Source organism: Zootermopsis nevadensis, unplaced genomic scaffold (assembly GCF_977971745.1).
Source record: "Zootermopsis nevadensis isolate Lab colony 2312 unplaced genomic scaffold, Znev_1.0 Znev_ptg000018l, whole genome shotgun sequence".
NCBI classification, from domain to species: domain Eukaryota; kingdom Metazoa; phylum Arthropoda; class Insecta; order Blattodea; family Termopsidae; genus Zootermopsis; species Zootermopsis nevadensis.
This window is the reverse complement of record NW_028259150.1, coordinates 2,617,110-2,633,898: the sequence shown is the minus strand read 5'-3', so window position 1 is coordinate 2,633,898 and position 16,789 is coordinate 2,617,110. Positions and strand designations below refer to the sequence as shown.

General features: G+C 37.2%; 1 protein-coding gene and 1 non-coding gene across 6 annotated transcripts in view; one reads left to right on the top strand and one right to left on the bottom strand.

Moving 5' to 3' along the window:
* The window catches only part of Rab26 (RAS oncogene family member Rab26), a 71,852-nt gene that overhangs the window by 49,441 nt on the left and 5,622 nt on the right, over positions 1-16,789 (bottom strand). For 2 of the 5 annotated variants that reach the window (XM_087351093.1, XM_087351092.1), the window contains exon 2: positions 286-528. In XM_087351093.1, coding sequence (XP_087207219.1) covers positions 286-525 — 240 coding nt within the window. In that variant the 5' untranslated portion in view covers positions 526-528. Of the gene's footprint in view, positions 1-285; positions 529-1,854; positions 2,061-7,475; positions 7,493-7,731; positions 7,813-16,789 lie in introns of those variants that run through there. The other 3 variants (XM_022059926.2, XM_022059925.2, XM_087351098.1) reach the window with 3 other exon arrangements.
* Positions 9,840-9,996, top strand: LOC147873407 (U12 minor spliceosomal RNA). The gene has a single exon (XR_015535772.1). It is a non-coding gene; the product is annotated as a U12 minor spliceosomal RNA (small nuclear RNA).

The window sequence follows — 16,789 nt, the reverse complement described above, 5'->3', positions numbered from 1 at the left end:
CGTATTCAAACGAGGTACAAATCACCTCAGATCATACGCTTTTCTTTCGTTCCTCGTATTTGAGTAACCCCCGTCCGACATCAAAAAGGCCACTGCTGAGCAGAATTATACCAACACAATCTGACCGAAATACTCCCCAGTACGAAATTTAATCGAAATCCATTCAGTAGTTCCCCAGTTGAAACACGCGGCCTGATGACCAGACGTCTCCGCCATACGTTTGTTCAAGTATTTATTGCAAAGATCGCATAAAAACTGGTCTAAAAGCGAGTTACTTTGACGCACCTTGTGTACCATTTGTTCAGCTTCCTCCTGCCGTTGTTCATAGAGTTTCATCATCTCAGCAGGAGGCCTGTAGTCTCGGTAACCTGTAGGAGACGGCGTCTTTAATTGATGTGTGTGCTGTCCAGGAACTGGCATTGTGTTCATTTGTTTACCACAATATTCTCCCCCTCCACTCTCCGCTGCAGCCGCGTCTTCTGGCGACTCGAATACGTCATCACTCATACTGTCATCTGTCGTCATCACCTGAAAATTATTAAACACGGTAATTTAATTAAAGGCTTGGGTCAAAATAACCTTAAAAGCCAAAACGTAATAAATAAGTATGGGCTATTTCTAACACTAAATATTTGGGAATCAAAATTAAAACTGTGTTTAACAGACTGAAATATATAAATGGATCCCTTCTCGTCACGCCATCTGGATGGCTACTTGTGAAGGAAATTGTCTTCGGGTGTGCAAGGTTTCTGCGAATAACTTACAATGAATAAAAAGTCTCTGACAGCCGACAACAAACAGTCTTCTAGCCCAAATCTTTGGCGATAGAATTTTTTATGTCGAAGTTTTGGCATCTCTAAAAATAGGGAATATTTTTAAACAGGAAAGGAACTACAAATTTTCAATGAAACCCCTTTACCATGGAGTTAAGTCAGTCAGTCAGTTAATAGTAAGGGAACAACCAGAGGCTGAAAGTCGATGTTAACGTTAATCGTGTTAGCCCGGCCAACACCGAAAGAAATTCTTTCCTACTCTCGTGGCTTAGTGGCAATCCATACACTGGAACACAGCAGAACCGATCAGATAAAATACGTCGGTAGCCATCTCCGGCCAGCCAGACGTTTTTAGCCAACTGTTTGTGCTGTGTCCCAGTGTATAGAGTACCACTGGACCATGAGAGTAAGACAAAAGACGTTCTGAAGATGTCTGTCTTCTGGGTTGTTGCGCTGATCGCCCTGATGACGGAGGCAGTATGACCTCTGAAACGTTGGTAAACATCTACCATATTACACGGCGCAACAAACCAGAAGACAGAAATCTTCATACTCACCGCTGTGAAAACCTCAAATCTTACAAAAGACGTTTTGTTTTCCGTTCCTCGAAGACTTGGCCGAAATAAACAACGGGCGAAATAAGAATATCTGTTTCTTCAAATCCTACTCATTGAATTAAGAAATTAGTTTATAGTAACTCGTTACAAATAATTTCGTGGGCCTAGTTACAAGTGGTCGGCTTTAGATTCACACGACTGGCCGACTCCACGCAACAGTAGGTTTATCATAGAGGAAAGAGCCCCAGGTCCAAAAGGGTAATTTCCGCCTGTGATCTTTATTAATGTTAGTAGTAGTAGTAGTAGTAGTAGCAGCATCTTGGTCATCATCATCATCATCATCACACTATCTGAATTTGTAATCTTGAACGTCTATCTATTAAACAAGACAAACGTTAGGAACGCAGATGTTTTTCTACCGTTTTGGGTAGAATCACTTTAATAATATCTACTTTATTATTCTTAGCATGTATGAACTTTCAAAACCACATGAAATGCGAGGAAAACAATTGATTCATACTCACGCTTAGTGACGAAGATGTGGGCGCTGCTACTAACATCGAGAAAGCGAAACAGTAACCGGTGTTAGGTCAGTAGGCCGTATTAAACAACCGGTCGTTTTGTGCGCTCTGGTCAACAGTCAAGAAGAATGCTGCCTCATGGTGTGAGGCTCTTACTGTGGTGCTATGACTGACAGCGCTCGTTACAGTTTGAGGTCCTTCTGCGTCACCTGCAACGACACACAAGGACAGGTGATTACAAATAACCTAGCCCCAATTCCACTCACGACCCTGATGATAAGTTTACATAGCATAAGGTTACACCCTAAAGTCACGGATTCGTATTCAACATAAAATCAATAACAGATAACGTAAGATACGTTACGGTTTAAAACCTCAAATGTAATACACTGCGCGGTTTAGTGCGGGGTTAACACTTATGACTCGCATTCAGAAGGTACCCTGATCGAATTCCAGCCGGAGATGGCTATCCTAAGTTCTTTCACAGTTTTCTTCTCGGCCGCCTCCTCTCACATCCCCATAATTCATTATTCATCATCATTCTGCCTTATCGACGCCACACAACGCAGCTGATGACACAATGTCGTAACAAACTCTAACAATTACTAATCATGAAATAGGCTAGTATAAGGATCGAACAGAAGGCTTAAATTGACTGCAGGTATTCTTACACTCACATAAACAGCTTTAAAATTTTCAAATACACGTAACGCGAATATTACGTAAATTAAGATTATGGTCTTCTGAGTTGTCTGACCGTGTAACACTAAAGCTGTGTGTCTACTTTTCTATGGAATATGTCTCCATTTTCAGCCCTAAAAATGGAGGCACTGTAGAGCATAAATTCTGCTCAGAAGATCACTATCTAAATGATATTCACATCTCCGAGAAAATCCTACATGACGTAAATTAAACGTCTCACTATGTTCTGTATCTCGCATTCTCAAGAACTTGTCGATTTCACGCACATGTAACGTAATAGATAAAAATTGATTTATACCCTCATGTAGATACACGAGGATGAACCAAATCCGCCCTACAATTTTAAATTTAGCCAAGTCACATCAAATTTAATCTATACCACTCCAAGGTAAACTGACAGACAAACTCTCTGGAAAAAAATCAGAAATGAAAAGTGTTTACAAATAGAATTATTAACAAGTAATTAAACGGTATGTTATCTCTACATCAGGGGAAAGTAATAAAGAGTAAAAGGGCATAGTAGTTACCATTTTCGACGAGGGAAGTGTCCCCAGTAACCAACGGATACAATTTTCTTAGGACACTATTTGTCATTATAATTTACAATTCGATAAGTAATTATTTCAATTCATATATTTTTGAAGACATGGACTTGAAGTTATTTATTTCCGACCTACTTAGGTTTGCTTTAGGCGTTTATAGGCCTACTTTGCATATACATGGTGTCCATAAAATGTGCATATACATAAGGTTAATATTCCGTATTATAATGCGTATACATATTTTGGGATATTCTGTTTGTGATACATTTTACGTTGAATCGTAATAGGTCCTATACAAATGAAAGTCAACAACTTGTCATAGGCCTGCTTACTTACTGGTTTCAATAACACAGACAAATATCATACAAAATGTCGTGTAATTAAATATAGTTAGGCCGATAAAATATTACCAGATAGAGATGGACACTTATATACACATTGCACGTCAGGAACTAGAAATAACGTTCATTATTGAGGCCGTCCATGTGTTCAGATTCAATAGGTCTAATGACTGTGATTTTTAAATTGATTCAAGAAATTTCTCATTCCATTTACATAGGAAAATATGAGCTTCTCGATATTCACCTGTCACATACTTTTTTTAAGGATGGGTACATGATTTTTTGTCCTGCGACGAATGAGGTACATGTAGACCTACAAAAAATCTAAATTACATTTACATAAAACATATCCAAGCCAAATAATAAAGTACAACATAGAGTTAATACCGAAGTCGATAAGTAATTTTAACTGAAATTCATTTACATTTTGAAATCGTTATAGACTCAGTCCCTCTGAAAAGAAGCTCTGAGAAAAGCAATTAGACATGTCTGCTTGTTTACATGCTTGAAGGCAATCTTTTAACTTGTAAAGTTAATACTAAGAGAATTTGCATCACACGTGCCAATATCGTAGCAGCAAGAACTTACTACCAGCTTTCTGTATCCTAAAAGTCAATAAAGAAATCGGTAGAATTTAGCCTGGGTTGCTTGTTCATGTTACTGAGAGGCATACAAAGAAAGCATAGGCCCTGAAAATCTAATTTCTGCCATATTTTGTGCATACCTATTCCTTTTCTTTGTAGTTCAAGCCTCGCTTTCAATTGCGTGTTAGAATGTGAGTAATCAACAATTCACATACACACTCGGTAAATATGGACTATTCAACATGTATAGCTGCATTAAGTGTTATTTTTCTTCATGAGAACATTAAATTTAAACCATCAGTTGTTAATCTGCAATTATTTTAGTCCTTGAATTATATAGAGTTATTTCCTCGCATCCAAATATAACTTCATAAAGTAGGCCAAAGTGAAGCACAGTGGTTCCATTGTTTTTTTTCATTAATAACTAAAATCTGTAAGTGCATTCCACTTCTCTTTGTCACTCTTATGAACACTTTAATCACTCTTTTGACATTCACTGAACTGAAGTCTCGACTTTGAAACTCCCGTGCGAATGAACACAGCTGAGACAAACAACGCTGTAAGTTTCATGAATACTTTATACTTTTAAATCCAGGGTGTTATTATTTTAGGTCATGATATAACTGAACACAAAAATATTAGATTTAAATTCTGATAAAAATATATGTATACGCTTTCGACTAGGACTTCAGCATGAGTTAACCAGTTCTTGTGAAACTTCTATTCCAATGTTATTTTTATTCGGATGAGAGGGCGTGCGTACGAAATTTATTTCTTGAATAACTATTGAATACTGCTCAGAAGTGGAATTTTAAGAATTTCTCGTTTTCTTTCAATGCTAAGATCCGTTACCAAGCACAGACCCATATGTTATTCTTCGTCTGTTAATAATTACTGAATAAAAGTATCCATCATATCCATAACGGAAAACGCACAAACTTTGCACAATTAATTTGGTGCTCTTTATTTTGATGTAATTTAAAGAATCCTGATTCAGAGTCTTTTGAAAATGACTGAAATAAATATGCACTGAGTGTTTATATGGTTTTTGATCCAGAAAATTATAATTTCAATGAGTTTTAAATTCAGAATTGTTGGCAATAAATAAAATAGCAATAAATGAAATATGATAATGGTGCATGGTAACACGTAAATAAACTAGCTATGAAAATGTTGACAAAAGTTACTCCTAAGTATGTTTGGGTCTATTGCCGGAAATGTAGCACAGAAACTGTACTCGAAACAAACATTACGAAGACAAACATTTATTTCAATAACCATTAAAGATTGTAACCGCTCATCAATCCCTGTACTGGTGTATGCTAATTCTGTACTTGTAAGAAACCCAACTTTTATGTGCTAGATCATAAGGTTTTGTATTAGCCACTTATTGTCCTGCTTTTCTTTTGTTAGCTCATGATTCCTTTGTTTTTCATTTATGTTCAGGAATAATGTAAGCTTGGGATCGGAAATGGACAGCCGATACTAAGTGTTGCAGCGGTACCTGAAGTACGTGGGAAAGCAGGGGTTTTAGGATTTTCTAGACTTGGAAATTCCTTGGTACATAAATTACCAGTTCTTAGCCCAAGTGGCTCGTTAGCGATGCCCTTTAGAATTAAGAGTGTGGGAGAAACTCCCTGAAGATTGGTGGGAAAGGGAAGGTCCTTCGAACTGAACTTGGACCCACATCAATAGGAGTTGATGTTAAATTTCCTTTTGGGCAAAGTGGGAAATTTTGATTGTCCAAACGTAAGGGTACTTACATTATAAAACATGGGTTCTTTTGGCCGCAAAGGGCATTATATTACATTACATTAAAAGTTAGAGTATTAAGAAAGGAGGTGATTGAGAAGTCAGTGTGTGTGAAGGGAGACCGAGTTGGGAGCTGCGGAAAGTTGTACGGATATGCATTTGAGAGCAGTGTGAAATCTAACAAAGTGTAAAACAACAAGAATTTGACTGCGTGACGTGGGATCAGCATATGTAGATCAACGATCACGCACGTCCTAAATAAAAAGTGCGTTCCATCCAATCAATCCGAGTGTTCAGTCTGGCTGTTACGAGCTGGCCGTGACACCGAATGAGAGTGAGTCGATCCATGCCACCAGCTGAGCTAGGCAAAGAACCCTGAGAGATCCCGACGACCCCCAACAATCCCTACCAGCCACATCGTAGTGGAAGCTGCGATGTGCCAAGAAGGAGGATGAACGGTTACAAGATAAAAACTCATTTTATAACGTAGACTATTCCAGTTAAAGTCCTCTTGAGATATATAAATGCATAATTAAAAGCGATGTAATTTTTAATATACAATCACTTTTACTCAACATCTCAGACAGACACATTCACACACACAGGTACGTAAACTGTACGCACCACATGGAAACTAATTCAGTATTAAGCACAGCTGGCACCATTAACTACCACACATACAAAATAGGTTATCTGTATGAGTTACGTATCTGGAAGCAAACAAGTTTTGAATTGTGATCTGGATAGGACACGCACACGGATGGTGTATAAAGTTACGAAGCAGTGAAACTAACGTCGATCAAGTACATGCCGACCTACGCAAAACTGATTTCGCTGTTGTAGTTTTCTTCGAGATCATAATGCCAAAGCCAAAATTATCAATATCATTATATAAATATGTAATGCCGAGCAAGACATACTGTCTCTCCTAATTAAAAGGTCGAGAAATAAGGATTATCTCATTGCAACCTAAAATACAGTAACAATTATAAGTTTTCAGATGTTTGCTATGCTTCAATTAAAATATTTATATTTCGAGGAATACTATCCTACCCTCTATAAATTAATAATTTACAATATAGAATATTCAAGGCGTAGAATTCCTTGCAGGTCGAAGGACTGAGGAGCTGTTTATGTTAACTACATATACATCACGCCATCACTTGAAATAAAAGCATGTGTGGACAGATAAAAGGGCATTTACAGTCTCCACGGCTAACATATAACCCTTTTGACCAGCTAATCACATCCAGGAACTGATTTTTTACCATCTATTCAATAAATGATACGTAAACTGATAGCAAATGCTTACAGATATAATGCGATCTTAACTAAAATCTTTAAAGTAACAACATGGTGTATTGATTAACACGTCACAACTGCATATGGAATTGCATTATGGTAGGTAGCATAATTACCAAGAGCTCTCAGCATAAATTAACTAGAATTAAGAAACATTTACTTACTAATGATAAGTATAAAAAAAAGATATGCTCGTGTTTACAAAACAAAACCAAAATTAGTACTTCATATATCCAAGTTTACACTTATTCAAGCTTTTTCTCTAAAACACTAAACAATGACGATGGTCTACACATTTATTTCTGAGAAACCAATTGACAACTGCTTCAATATCTGTGACGTATCAAACTATTTTGGTGCACATATGTGCAAGTAAAGCATGTACATGTTAATACACCTACCATTACTGCGTAATTATATGCAAGCTTTCTATTTACACGCATTATAATACACGGTATGGCAATTACATTAACCTTAACTTTATTCAACTGTTGCGTAAATAAAAGACTAGAATTGCACACTCCGTGTATATTATTCAAGTAAACACTCTTATAAATCTTGACAGCAACTTCATATCACGCACTGAGTTAATATTGTTCTACATTACAGCGTACAGTAATCTAATTCATTTGGAATAAAAATTAGAACGTTAAATACCTGTAGTTTGAAAACATCTGACGGCAGACAAGCGGGATCTCGTCGTCTGCGAGACATTTCGAGACCAACGCCCCGAGAAGGCAGGCGACCGACGTAAGAGATACGTATATAGAGAGTAATGAAATAGGATCAATGGTTAGTTCTCACGCTCCACCCACTCACACCCCTCTACTCCGTGCCGCCAGTGGACTTACCCTGCACGAGAATCAATGAACCTGCCTATTCCGAAATGCGGTCACAGCCTCGATTTATCGATCACATTTGACCTACAAATGTATAAACCCTTTAAAGTACTTTCACCATTTGATATTGATATATTCTAAGATTATCCGAATTATTCCAACAGTATGAGAAAATATCTGGAGGGGGAATATTTATTTTAACGTTCTCGTTTACTAGTACGTTCATTCGTACTGAAAATCAAACAAAAGAACAGCGACATAAAAAATTTCTGACTCAAAATTACTCGGGCAGCCGGTTTAAAAGATCAAAGGAGGTGATAAATACAACGACCAAGGAAGATGGCGAAAGGAATTGCATTAGCGCCCAGCGCTGAAAACAAGGGCGGATTTAAAGGAGACCGACCTGGGCAGTCGCCCCAGGGCCTCCATAAAATTAAAGTTTTTTTACAGCGAAAAACGTCTACGTAACCAACTCCGGAAACAGATCACGTGATACTTAGTTATACTTGATTTTTGTTTATTTGGAAGTAATTTAAATATAACCTAAGTTTGTTGTTCCTGATAGGGGCCTCCATATTTTGATTGGTCAGAATGTTACCGGAAAGACCACACTGCCGTTGCTCCTCGACTTCGATGTAGGGGTGAACATGATCGAAAGTTCAAGTTACCACACGACGTAATATGAAATATGAACAAAGTAAACGATGAACGTTCAGCTACAGTGCCCCGGTACAGACGATACGTTCAGTACAAAGCCCATGAGCCTACAACTAACACTAGTGTTTTAAAGTATAGGATTATGTGTTGTGTGGCATCAAAGAGACATCCTGCTAGACAATCAATCTGTGTGTCTTCTCTACTCTCTCCACAAACCGTAATCTCCCTATGAGTCCAGTTCACACGGCGTCATAACCCATAGGAACAACAAAGACATCTTTACCATCATGAGAACATCAAATCTCACATAATTTATCAAACTATAGACTCTTTATGCGAGTAAATTATTTTCTTTCTAAAAAAAATACATCGGATTATATCTCAAAATTGTCAATCAAACGAAACGTTTCCTCAGGGCGCATACGCACACATATGTTAAAACAGATCATACAGTATTTATCATAAGCGTATTTCAGTTAGCAAAGTGAAAGTAAAGGGATTGGCCTGATATGTCAGGATATCAGTTAATGCATACAAAGAAATCAGTACACTATAATATTAATTTGTATTATTATTTGTGAGAGATGGAGTAGAGAACAGAAAAAGCGAATTGCATTTCAGTCGTAATTCAGGTTAGAAGTTGGCCAGTGGTTACAAGTTTTGATTGAAGTCTCAGTACATCTACAAACTATATGCTGTTTATAAGACAATAAAACCTAGCAGGTGGGTGTGGCGGTGACCCTCTACACTTGTACTGAAGAGAAGTTTGACGAAAACTCCGTTGCGTGTTTTTCTATAACCACTGACGATTATAAACAAGAGAAGAATCTGATTCTCAGTTCTACTTAAAACCTGCAAGCACGCAACACAACAACATGCAACGAAGCGACAGCCATTATACAATCCGCCATATGCATGTTTAGTTACGTAGTTTTCGAGAATCGATATAACTTGCCAACAAGAATTCATGATCATTGTGCCATCTACCAGCGAATTCTATAACGAGCATTATCCATTTCTGGCAAGAGATGGCGCTGCAAGATAAAGATAGTTTTCGTCTCTTTCTAAACCGCTTAGTAAAGAACTGTTTAAATAAAATGTATTATATTAGTATATTTGTTTGTATGTTAATAATTTATGCATAACCTTTCTTCAAATTTCTCAAATAAGCAATTGATTAATTTTAAATTGTCTTGTAAATTGTTTATTTTCCACAGTCGTGTTGCTACGACGAAAAGTATCAACTTCATACTCTAGTTGTTAAAATTCGTGCCTTAAACTAATGAGTAAGGAAAATATAGAGCCTTGGTGACGCTTGGTTCCAGCTAGGCGATCTCTAGCACTATATATTTTTGAAAGGGTACAGGTCGTCCTCTGAGTGGTTTGTCTACTTTTGCAAACTATTCGAGTGACAGCGATCTTCCCTATATAAACGAAACACAGGAAGTCGTACTACATTTACATTGCGATAATTATAATGCCGCTATGTTTACAAATTGTTGAGTTGTAAACTACTGCCTTTTACTGTAATTCTTGTTCACAATGTATGGATCAATTGTTCGACAACAGCCTATTTATAATTCTTCAGCTGGAGATTATGCTGATAACGATGGGTTAAAAGTTCCGCAAATTATGTGGCTACTCTGTGGAACGTAACTTGAGCTGGAAAGCTTTGCTTGAAATAATGTGATACCACATGTATGGACCGTGGTCGGAAAATTTCACCGCAGGCATGAATCCACTCGATAACGAAAAACCTGATTTTAATTAAACTTTATTTCACAATATTTTAAAAGACATTGACGGAGTATATTAATTTTAATTTAGATCGCCAGTCGAGAGACAGTTGGTGGGTTTTTCATTACAGCTGTATACTTATTAAAGGTTCGTGGTCTTTTCTTATGTAATATCATACTTACCAGAAAAAATTATGTGCCTAGTTACACTACTACACAAATTGCGCGGTCTCCGTGTTTTCCGCTTTAGGCTTTAATTACCTTAAGATTTTCACAATTTGCCAACAAATTTTGTCGTACGTAATTTCAGATTCCACTTCTTTGTATTGTTAAAGGTTTTGACTAAGAAATGTGTGGAGTGATAATGACCTCAAACAGTAGAACTTACTTATCTTGTATCCGAATTATTTTATAAATATGTTTACTTTAAGCGTTATTCGACTCAACGTACACGGATATCAGACTTCGTTCTAAAATACTATTTAACATTTCTGAAACCGGCCTAATTGTTATGGTCTAGTCCAATTGAAATGGTAAATATGAGAGCCCATTAAAATTTCCCTAGTATAACTATTTCTTAATAAACGAGCTATAATTAGACCTATAACCTTACAATGAAGCCCAGCACTGTATCGAATAAGGCGTTGGATATTAAAGGACAACTTTACTTACGTCGAAACAACATACTCGCGAATAAATTAACACGAATTTTCTGTTAATTGTCGGACATCGACGTGTATTGGTTAACATTTCTGCCTTGTGTTGGGAAGTTCCTTGTTTCAAATCTCAGTCCGATGGCCGACTATCGTGACCGAGAATTTTCTCAGTTCATCCAACAAATTTTGGGTTAAAGCCTTGAAATCCCCTCAAATTTATCTTGCCATTTAATGTTGCATGCAACTGAAAGGCGTCGTTAAACAAAACAAGAATAGCTGTTATCTGGAATTGTGATTCAATCTAGATAGGTTAGTAAATTATATTGCTTAAGCGCAAAGATTGTCACAGTTTTCTTCATCGTTATGTGTCCCACAACTTAAACAATTTTGATTATTTTGTCCCAGTTTTAAATGTCGGCCCGGAGATCAACTGTCCTAGCTGAGGTTTATTCCTCAGTCTCTCCAAGCAACAGCCGGGATAATACCTTGATAACGCCGATAAGAAAACAATAAACAATACAGGCCTGTCAGTAAATATAAATATGACGTCAGCGAGTATCATTTAAGTAAATTTCCGAAGAAAAGAAAACCAACCTTTTACCAGATGAGTCTTTGCACTAGCTGATGTTTGTTCTGTTTGCTAGTGTCTTGATCGAGCTCTAGGGGTCCCTATCCCTGTAGTCGATAGCTTTCGGTTTTAACACTCAGAGGGTAAAATTGATCCTTTACATATATGATGGTAGAATTAACCGTCCTTTTGTTACTTTCCTATGACAGCCAATATATATTCTGTCTATTCTTACAATAATTTTTTCTCTACTGAACCAGACAGCTGACTTTCAATTAAACATTGTTGTCAAAATTCTTGAGTAGCGAATCCAAGTTACACGAAGACCGGATGTAAACTTCGCTTAACGCAGTGATGTGACAGAAATGGACTAACGTGGCTACGAAAAACTTTACTTCTATCGCAGTGAACTGTAATTTTTACAGATAACTTTGTCTACTGTGAATAAACTCATCACATTATAGCCCCATAACACGTAAAATAACTGAGAACTTTATCTCCGTTTCTTTATCTTCTAAAGCTTGAAGCGGTCCTCGGAAATAGGTTCTAGTGAAGGGATAGTTCGTGGTTTTTCTCAGCATTTTCAGGGAGTGTGACAATAATACATTAAAATCTGGCACTAGCACTTTGATCTCAGTTCTTTGTTTGTTTCCACTTCACCGTTTGTAAACATACTCGTATTATCATATCAAGCAGGATTTGAGATTCTCGCGGTAGCAAGAACGAAGATGTCTTTCTAGGTCGCAGAGTCGTGAAGTCTAGTAGAAGCTTGCCGACATTACAGAGGTACTTACTGTCTCCATCCTCAGGGCAATGAGGAATAACGGAGGCAACAAGTACCTCTGAAACTTCGGTAAGCTTATATCAGCCTTCATGGCGCTACAGCCCAGAAAACAGACATCTTCGTGCTCTCATTCGAAGATAAATAACATCTGGAGTTTACATATTATCGTTAAATAATCTATTTAGCTAATCTACCACTACTCTACTAATCTACTCGCTGATCACAATCTATTAATCTAACCCTTAGTGCAATGACAGAAACATGTTGTTCAAGTAAACAGAGAGTGAACGGAGTGTGTGAAAAGTGACGTGGAGTAAAACAAAGTAATCTACCACAATTTAGGCCTACATCAAAGTGAGAGAAATGCAGTTTCTATCTCTACCATTTCTTCCAGTGCACGAATGTAAACTTATTTGTTATTCTTTAATACGAACTTCGGACGAGAAAAGTTTGGGACATTTAATTTATGGTACGGTCTGTAGTTGGATAGATTGATTTATGTCACTCTCTCAAATATGCTTTCATACCCACTTGATCAAGCTAAGGGATGAGAAAGTGTGTAACAACAGCCATAAAAAAATTTCACGTTGAAATACGCTGGTCAGTGATCTGAGACGGTGCAGAAACCTCTTCAGCATAAAGTGGCTTCAATTGATTTATGGCAATGGTGTACACAATTACTACTTCTGTGAAGACGAACCGGCGGCCTGTTGGCCATATCCGACAAACAGTGGAACTTTTCTGGTACCTACTTTCTGTCAAGCATTATTTCGACAAAAGAATACCTGACATTCTTATCCGCCACTAGTCAGAACCTGACGACAGACATGAGATGTTGTTGCGTTGGAGGGGTAAGAGGCGATCCTTCTTTCTAAATAACAACGTGGTGATGAATTTAACCCTTTTTCAATAAAATATTAGGGGAAGGACTTACGATGTCTACGTCATTTCTGGAGAGGCTGGCATGAAGCAAGAATTATTATGCAGTCTTGTAAGCTAATTTGTGCATAATTCGTAATGGTTCAGATTTCGACTACATGAAAATCTGAAAGTTACATACAATCGACATTAATGTAACTGCTAAGATAAATATATCCAAATGCAATTATAAAATAAATGGCTGTTGACCTAGAAGCTTCCATGACGACTTAGAAGAAGAAGGTACATATTACCTGTATCTAAAATTAAGATTTCCTCCCATTGGTAATCCTACCCTTGTACCCTATGTGACCTATATAGCGAAATCATGAATCTATAGATGGGAAAGGAGAGGGAAACAGTTTCCCACCCCAAATCTTCATAACAAGACCCTGTCTCTACTGTTTCTGTTCCGGTGGGCAAGAAGAGTTTAGCGCAGGGGAAAGAGAAGACCAGATGACAACCATGTAGAGGCCATCGAGGAAAGGCATGAACGAACAAGAAAGACAGAGTCTCTTTTCTACCTGACCTATTTTCATCCTCCATGGACCATACGATGGGAAGAATATATCTCCAAAGCTTTTTTTTGTTCCACATCCTTCATAAAAGATGCATATATAAAAAGAAGGAAGGATTGCTGTATAAGGGTGCATTATATTACTCCACGTGAGAGTAGCGGATTTAGGGAAATAGTTAGCTGTATGATTTGATAATTAGATGCTGATGTAGCGGCCGGCTGGTCTGTGAAGAGGGGACAGACATTCTTATTCTACACACAATGAAAAGAACCAAAAGGTGTGACGTATTCTGTATACTATTGTGAGAAAACGAGGTACTGAACACATATGTTTTGTAGCTCGCAGTCAGTGGAAATATGTTGCTACAATTTAGTGACCAAAATGACGGTCGCCTCTCTAAGGCGATCTTTATTGGAACCCGTAACATGTTACTCCTAAGTACGAATTCATAAAAGCAAATTAGTGAGTGAATCTGAACTTTCACTCCGGAGGTGAGCGGTTGTTCCGGAGAAAGAGACCTTCATGATCATAGGCTTTCAATACTCAATATTTTCTAGTGCATCAGTCAAATAATATAGAATCTTCCCTACTTGGTTTCGAATACGAACACAGAAGATTCCTTCTTTATTTCAGCTGGAAAATCTTCATAATTTACATCTCAGATACAATACATTTATTCGAGATACGGTTACTGAATTCTAAACATAGATTCTAATGAAAATCTGGATCCATGAAAACTGGGAATTTTCTTTGAGGCACTAAAAGTTTTATAGAGTTTAACAAACATTTATATTCGATTACACACAGCAGTCTGTTGTACTATTTATTGGCGTTCATGATGTGCGCCGAGTACTTTTAAGTTTATGTTGGCAACAATGTTCGAAATTTCGTGTCATCGTTACATTCATCTTAACACGTGGGTCTATTTGTACACGACTAACTGGTCTCTACATCACTGATAACAAGATTAGTTCCGCTCCTGGACTGGATGGCGCTACACTTATTTCGAAATTGTCTTTGTCTAGCCTACACTCTCTCTCTTTCTCAGACAGATATAAACAGGCTATAAAATTAAGACTAACGATTAGTTAATTAATTCGAACACAATGTCCTGAACTCTGTTCTGCGTTCCTAAGGTGTTAAGACACAATAACAAATAGCCTCTTGGAATGAGTCTGCCCGACAAACAAATAGTCACTCATCTGGCCCGTCTTTTATGTAACCCCGAGGTCCGTTGCTATGTTCGCACTAGCCGTAATGATACATGCCCAGGGCCACATTAATAGACCTCCAGTTTTATTAGCCTTCAACGCAGTTATATTAGTAATTATACAAAAATTATATTGTTGGTTAATATATGCAACAATGACTGCAAGCAGTCATCCTCAGGTATATTAAAATTATAACAACTTGACGAGTTAGCTAACTTTAATATCCAAGAAATTGTATTATCAAAACATTTTTTACGCATACTGTGGGAATATACTATTTCACAATTTGTTTTGTAATTAGGTAAAAATAAGCTATTTTATGACCTTCAATTTTCTGGTTCAAATTGCTGTTTAGAAAATAAAACTACTTCCACCTTATTTAAGCACACCATAGCTAATATTACAAATTTATATTTTCCTTTGAATAGAATGGGAAAAAACATATCTATGTACTTTCTCGTCCTCTCTCAGGAATTTGAAGATGCGAAAAGTAGAATAAAAATACTTCGAACCCAGGCAAATTATCCAGAATTTTCAGTTTCTATTCGCACAAACTCATGGCTGTGTGAAAAATGCGTAGTGAATATTAGATTTGAAATCTATCTGGAGAGTCTTTGAAAGGCATGACCGATACACATTAATTAGGCTGAAACACATTACAACAACAATAGAGTGTAATGATAAACATAACAAGCAGCTTATGTGCATTATTATTATTGTTATTATTAATCAAATCCTAAGTATTTTTGGAAATATATATCTAATTTTAGGAATAAAGATGCTGGTTTGTTGCAATTAGAAGTAGACGGTGCTCTTATAACTACGCCGTATGAAATTGCCAATGCTTTTCCAAGCATTTTCAATCTGCACATAACATTCTTGCTCTGGGGACTTTCCCTCCATCAGTTCCACTTTAGATGTGTTACCTTTATTTTCTGTCTCGGACATTGATGTTCATAACGCTATAAAGCGTTTGAGGCCATCAAAAACTGGTGGACTTGATGGTATACCAAGTTTTATTATTAAGGGTTGTTCTGAAATCCTTATTCCTATTCTTAAATTTATTTTGAATCTTAGCCTTTCTCAGCAACAATTTCCCACTTTGTTGAAGCAAGCAGCTATTGCCCCAGTTTTCAAAAAAGGCAAAACTGCTTCTGTTAGAAACTATAAACCTATTACCATAATTAATAATTTCTCCAAAGTATTTGAAATTATTGTACATGACCGTGTTTCTTATTATTTTAAGTCTAAATTAAACCCTTCTCAACATGGTTTTACTAAATCCAAATCCACCACTTCTAATCTGGTTACGTTTTTGGATTTTGTTGCCCCTTTAGTCTGTTCCCAGTGTCAAGCTGATGCCGTTTAAACTACTAACAGACCTCACAGCGCAAAAATTCAAAAGACAGACAATTTAAACTATTTTCGGGGAACATGGTGATAGCGAAACTTGAAAAGTACCTCAATTTATTCTTGAATCCTTTGTTCAGTTTTAAAAAATCTTAACCATCGGAAATATCTGGTTCAAATTGGCAACATGGAAAAGGCGGCAGGTGATTCCGATAAGCAGCCGTACACTGTGCCATCTGTTGCCTTCCGCCTGCAAGTTAGACCTTGCTCCATCGCGACAGCTGGCGTATTACCTACGAAACTTTCAAAGGCGGCGGCACGGCTGACCAGCTTGCATTCATTTGCTACTCCAGATAACTTAGAATAATTGGCCAAAGTACACGACCGCATCTAAGAAATGCGGCAAGTTTAAATGCCCATTAACTCTGTTCCATGTGCAGAATTATTGGGACATGCCTATTTCCTTCAAGTCACAAGC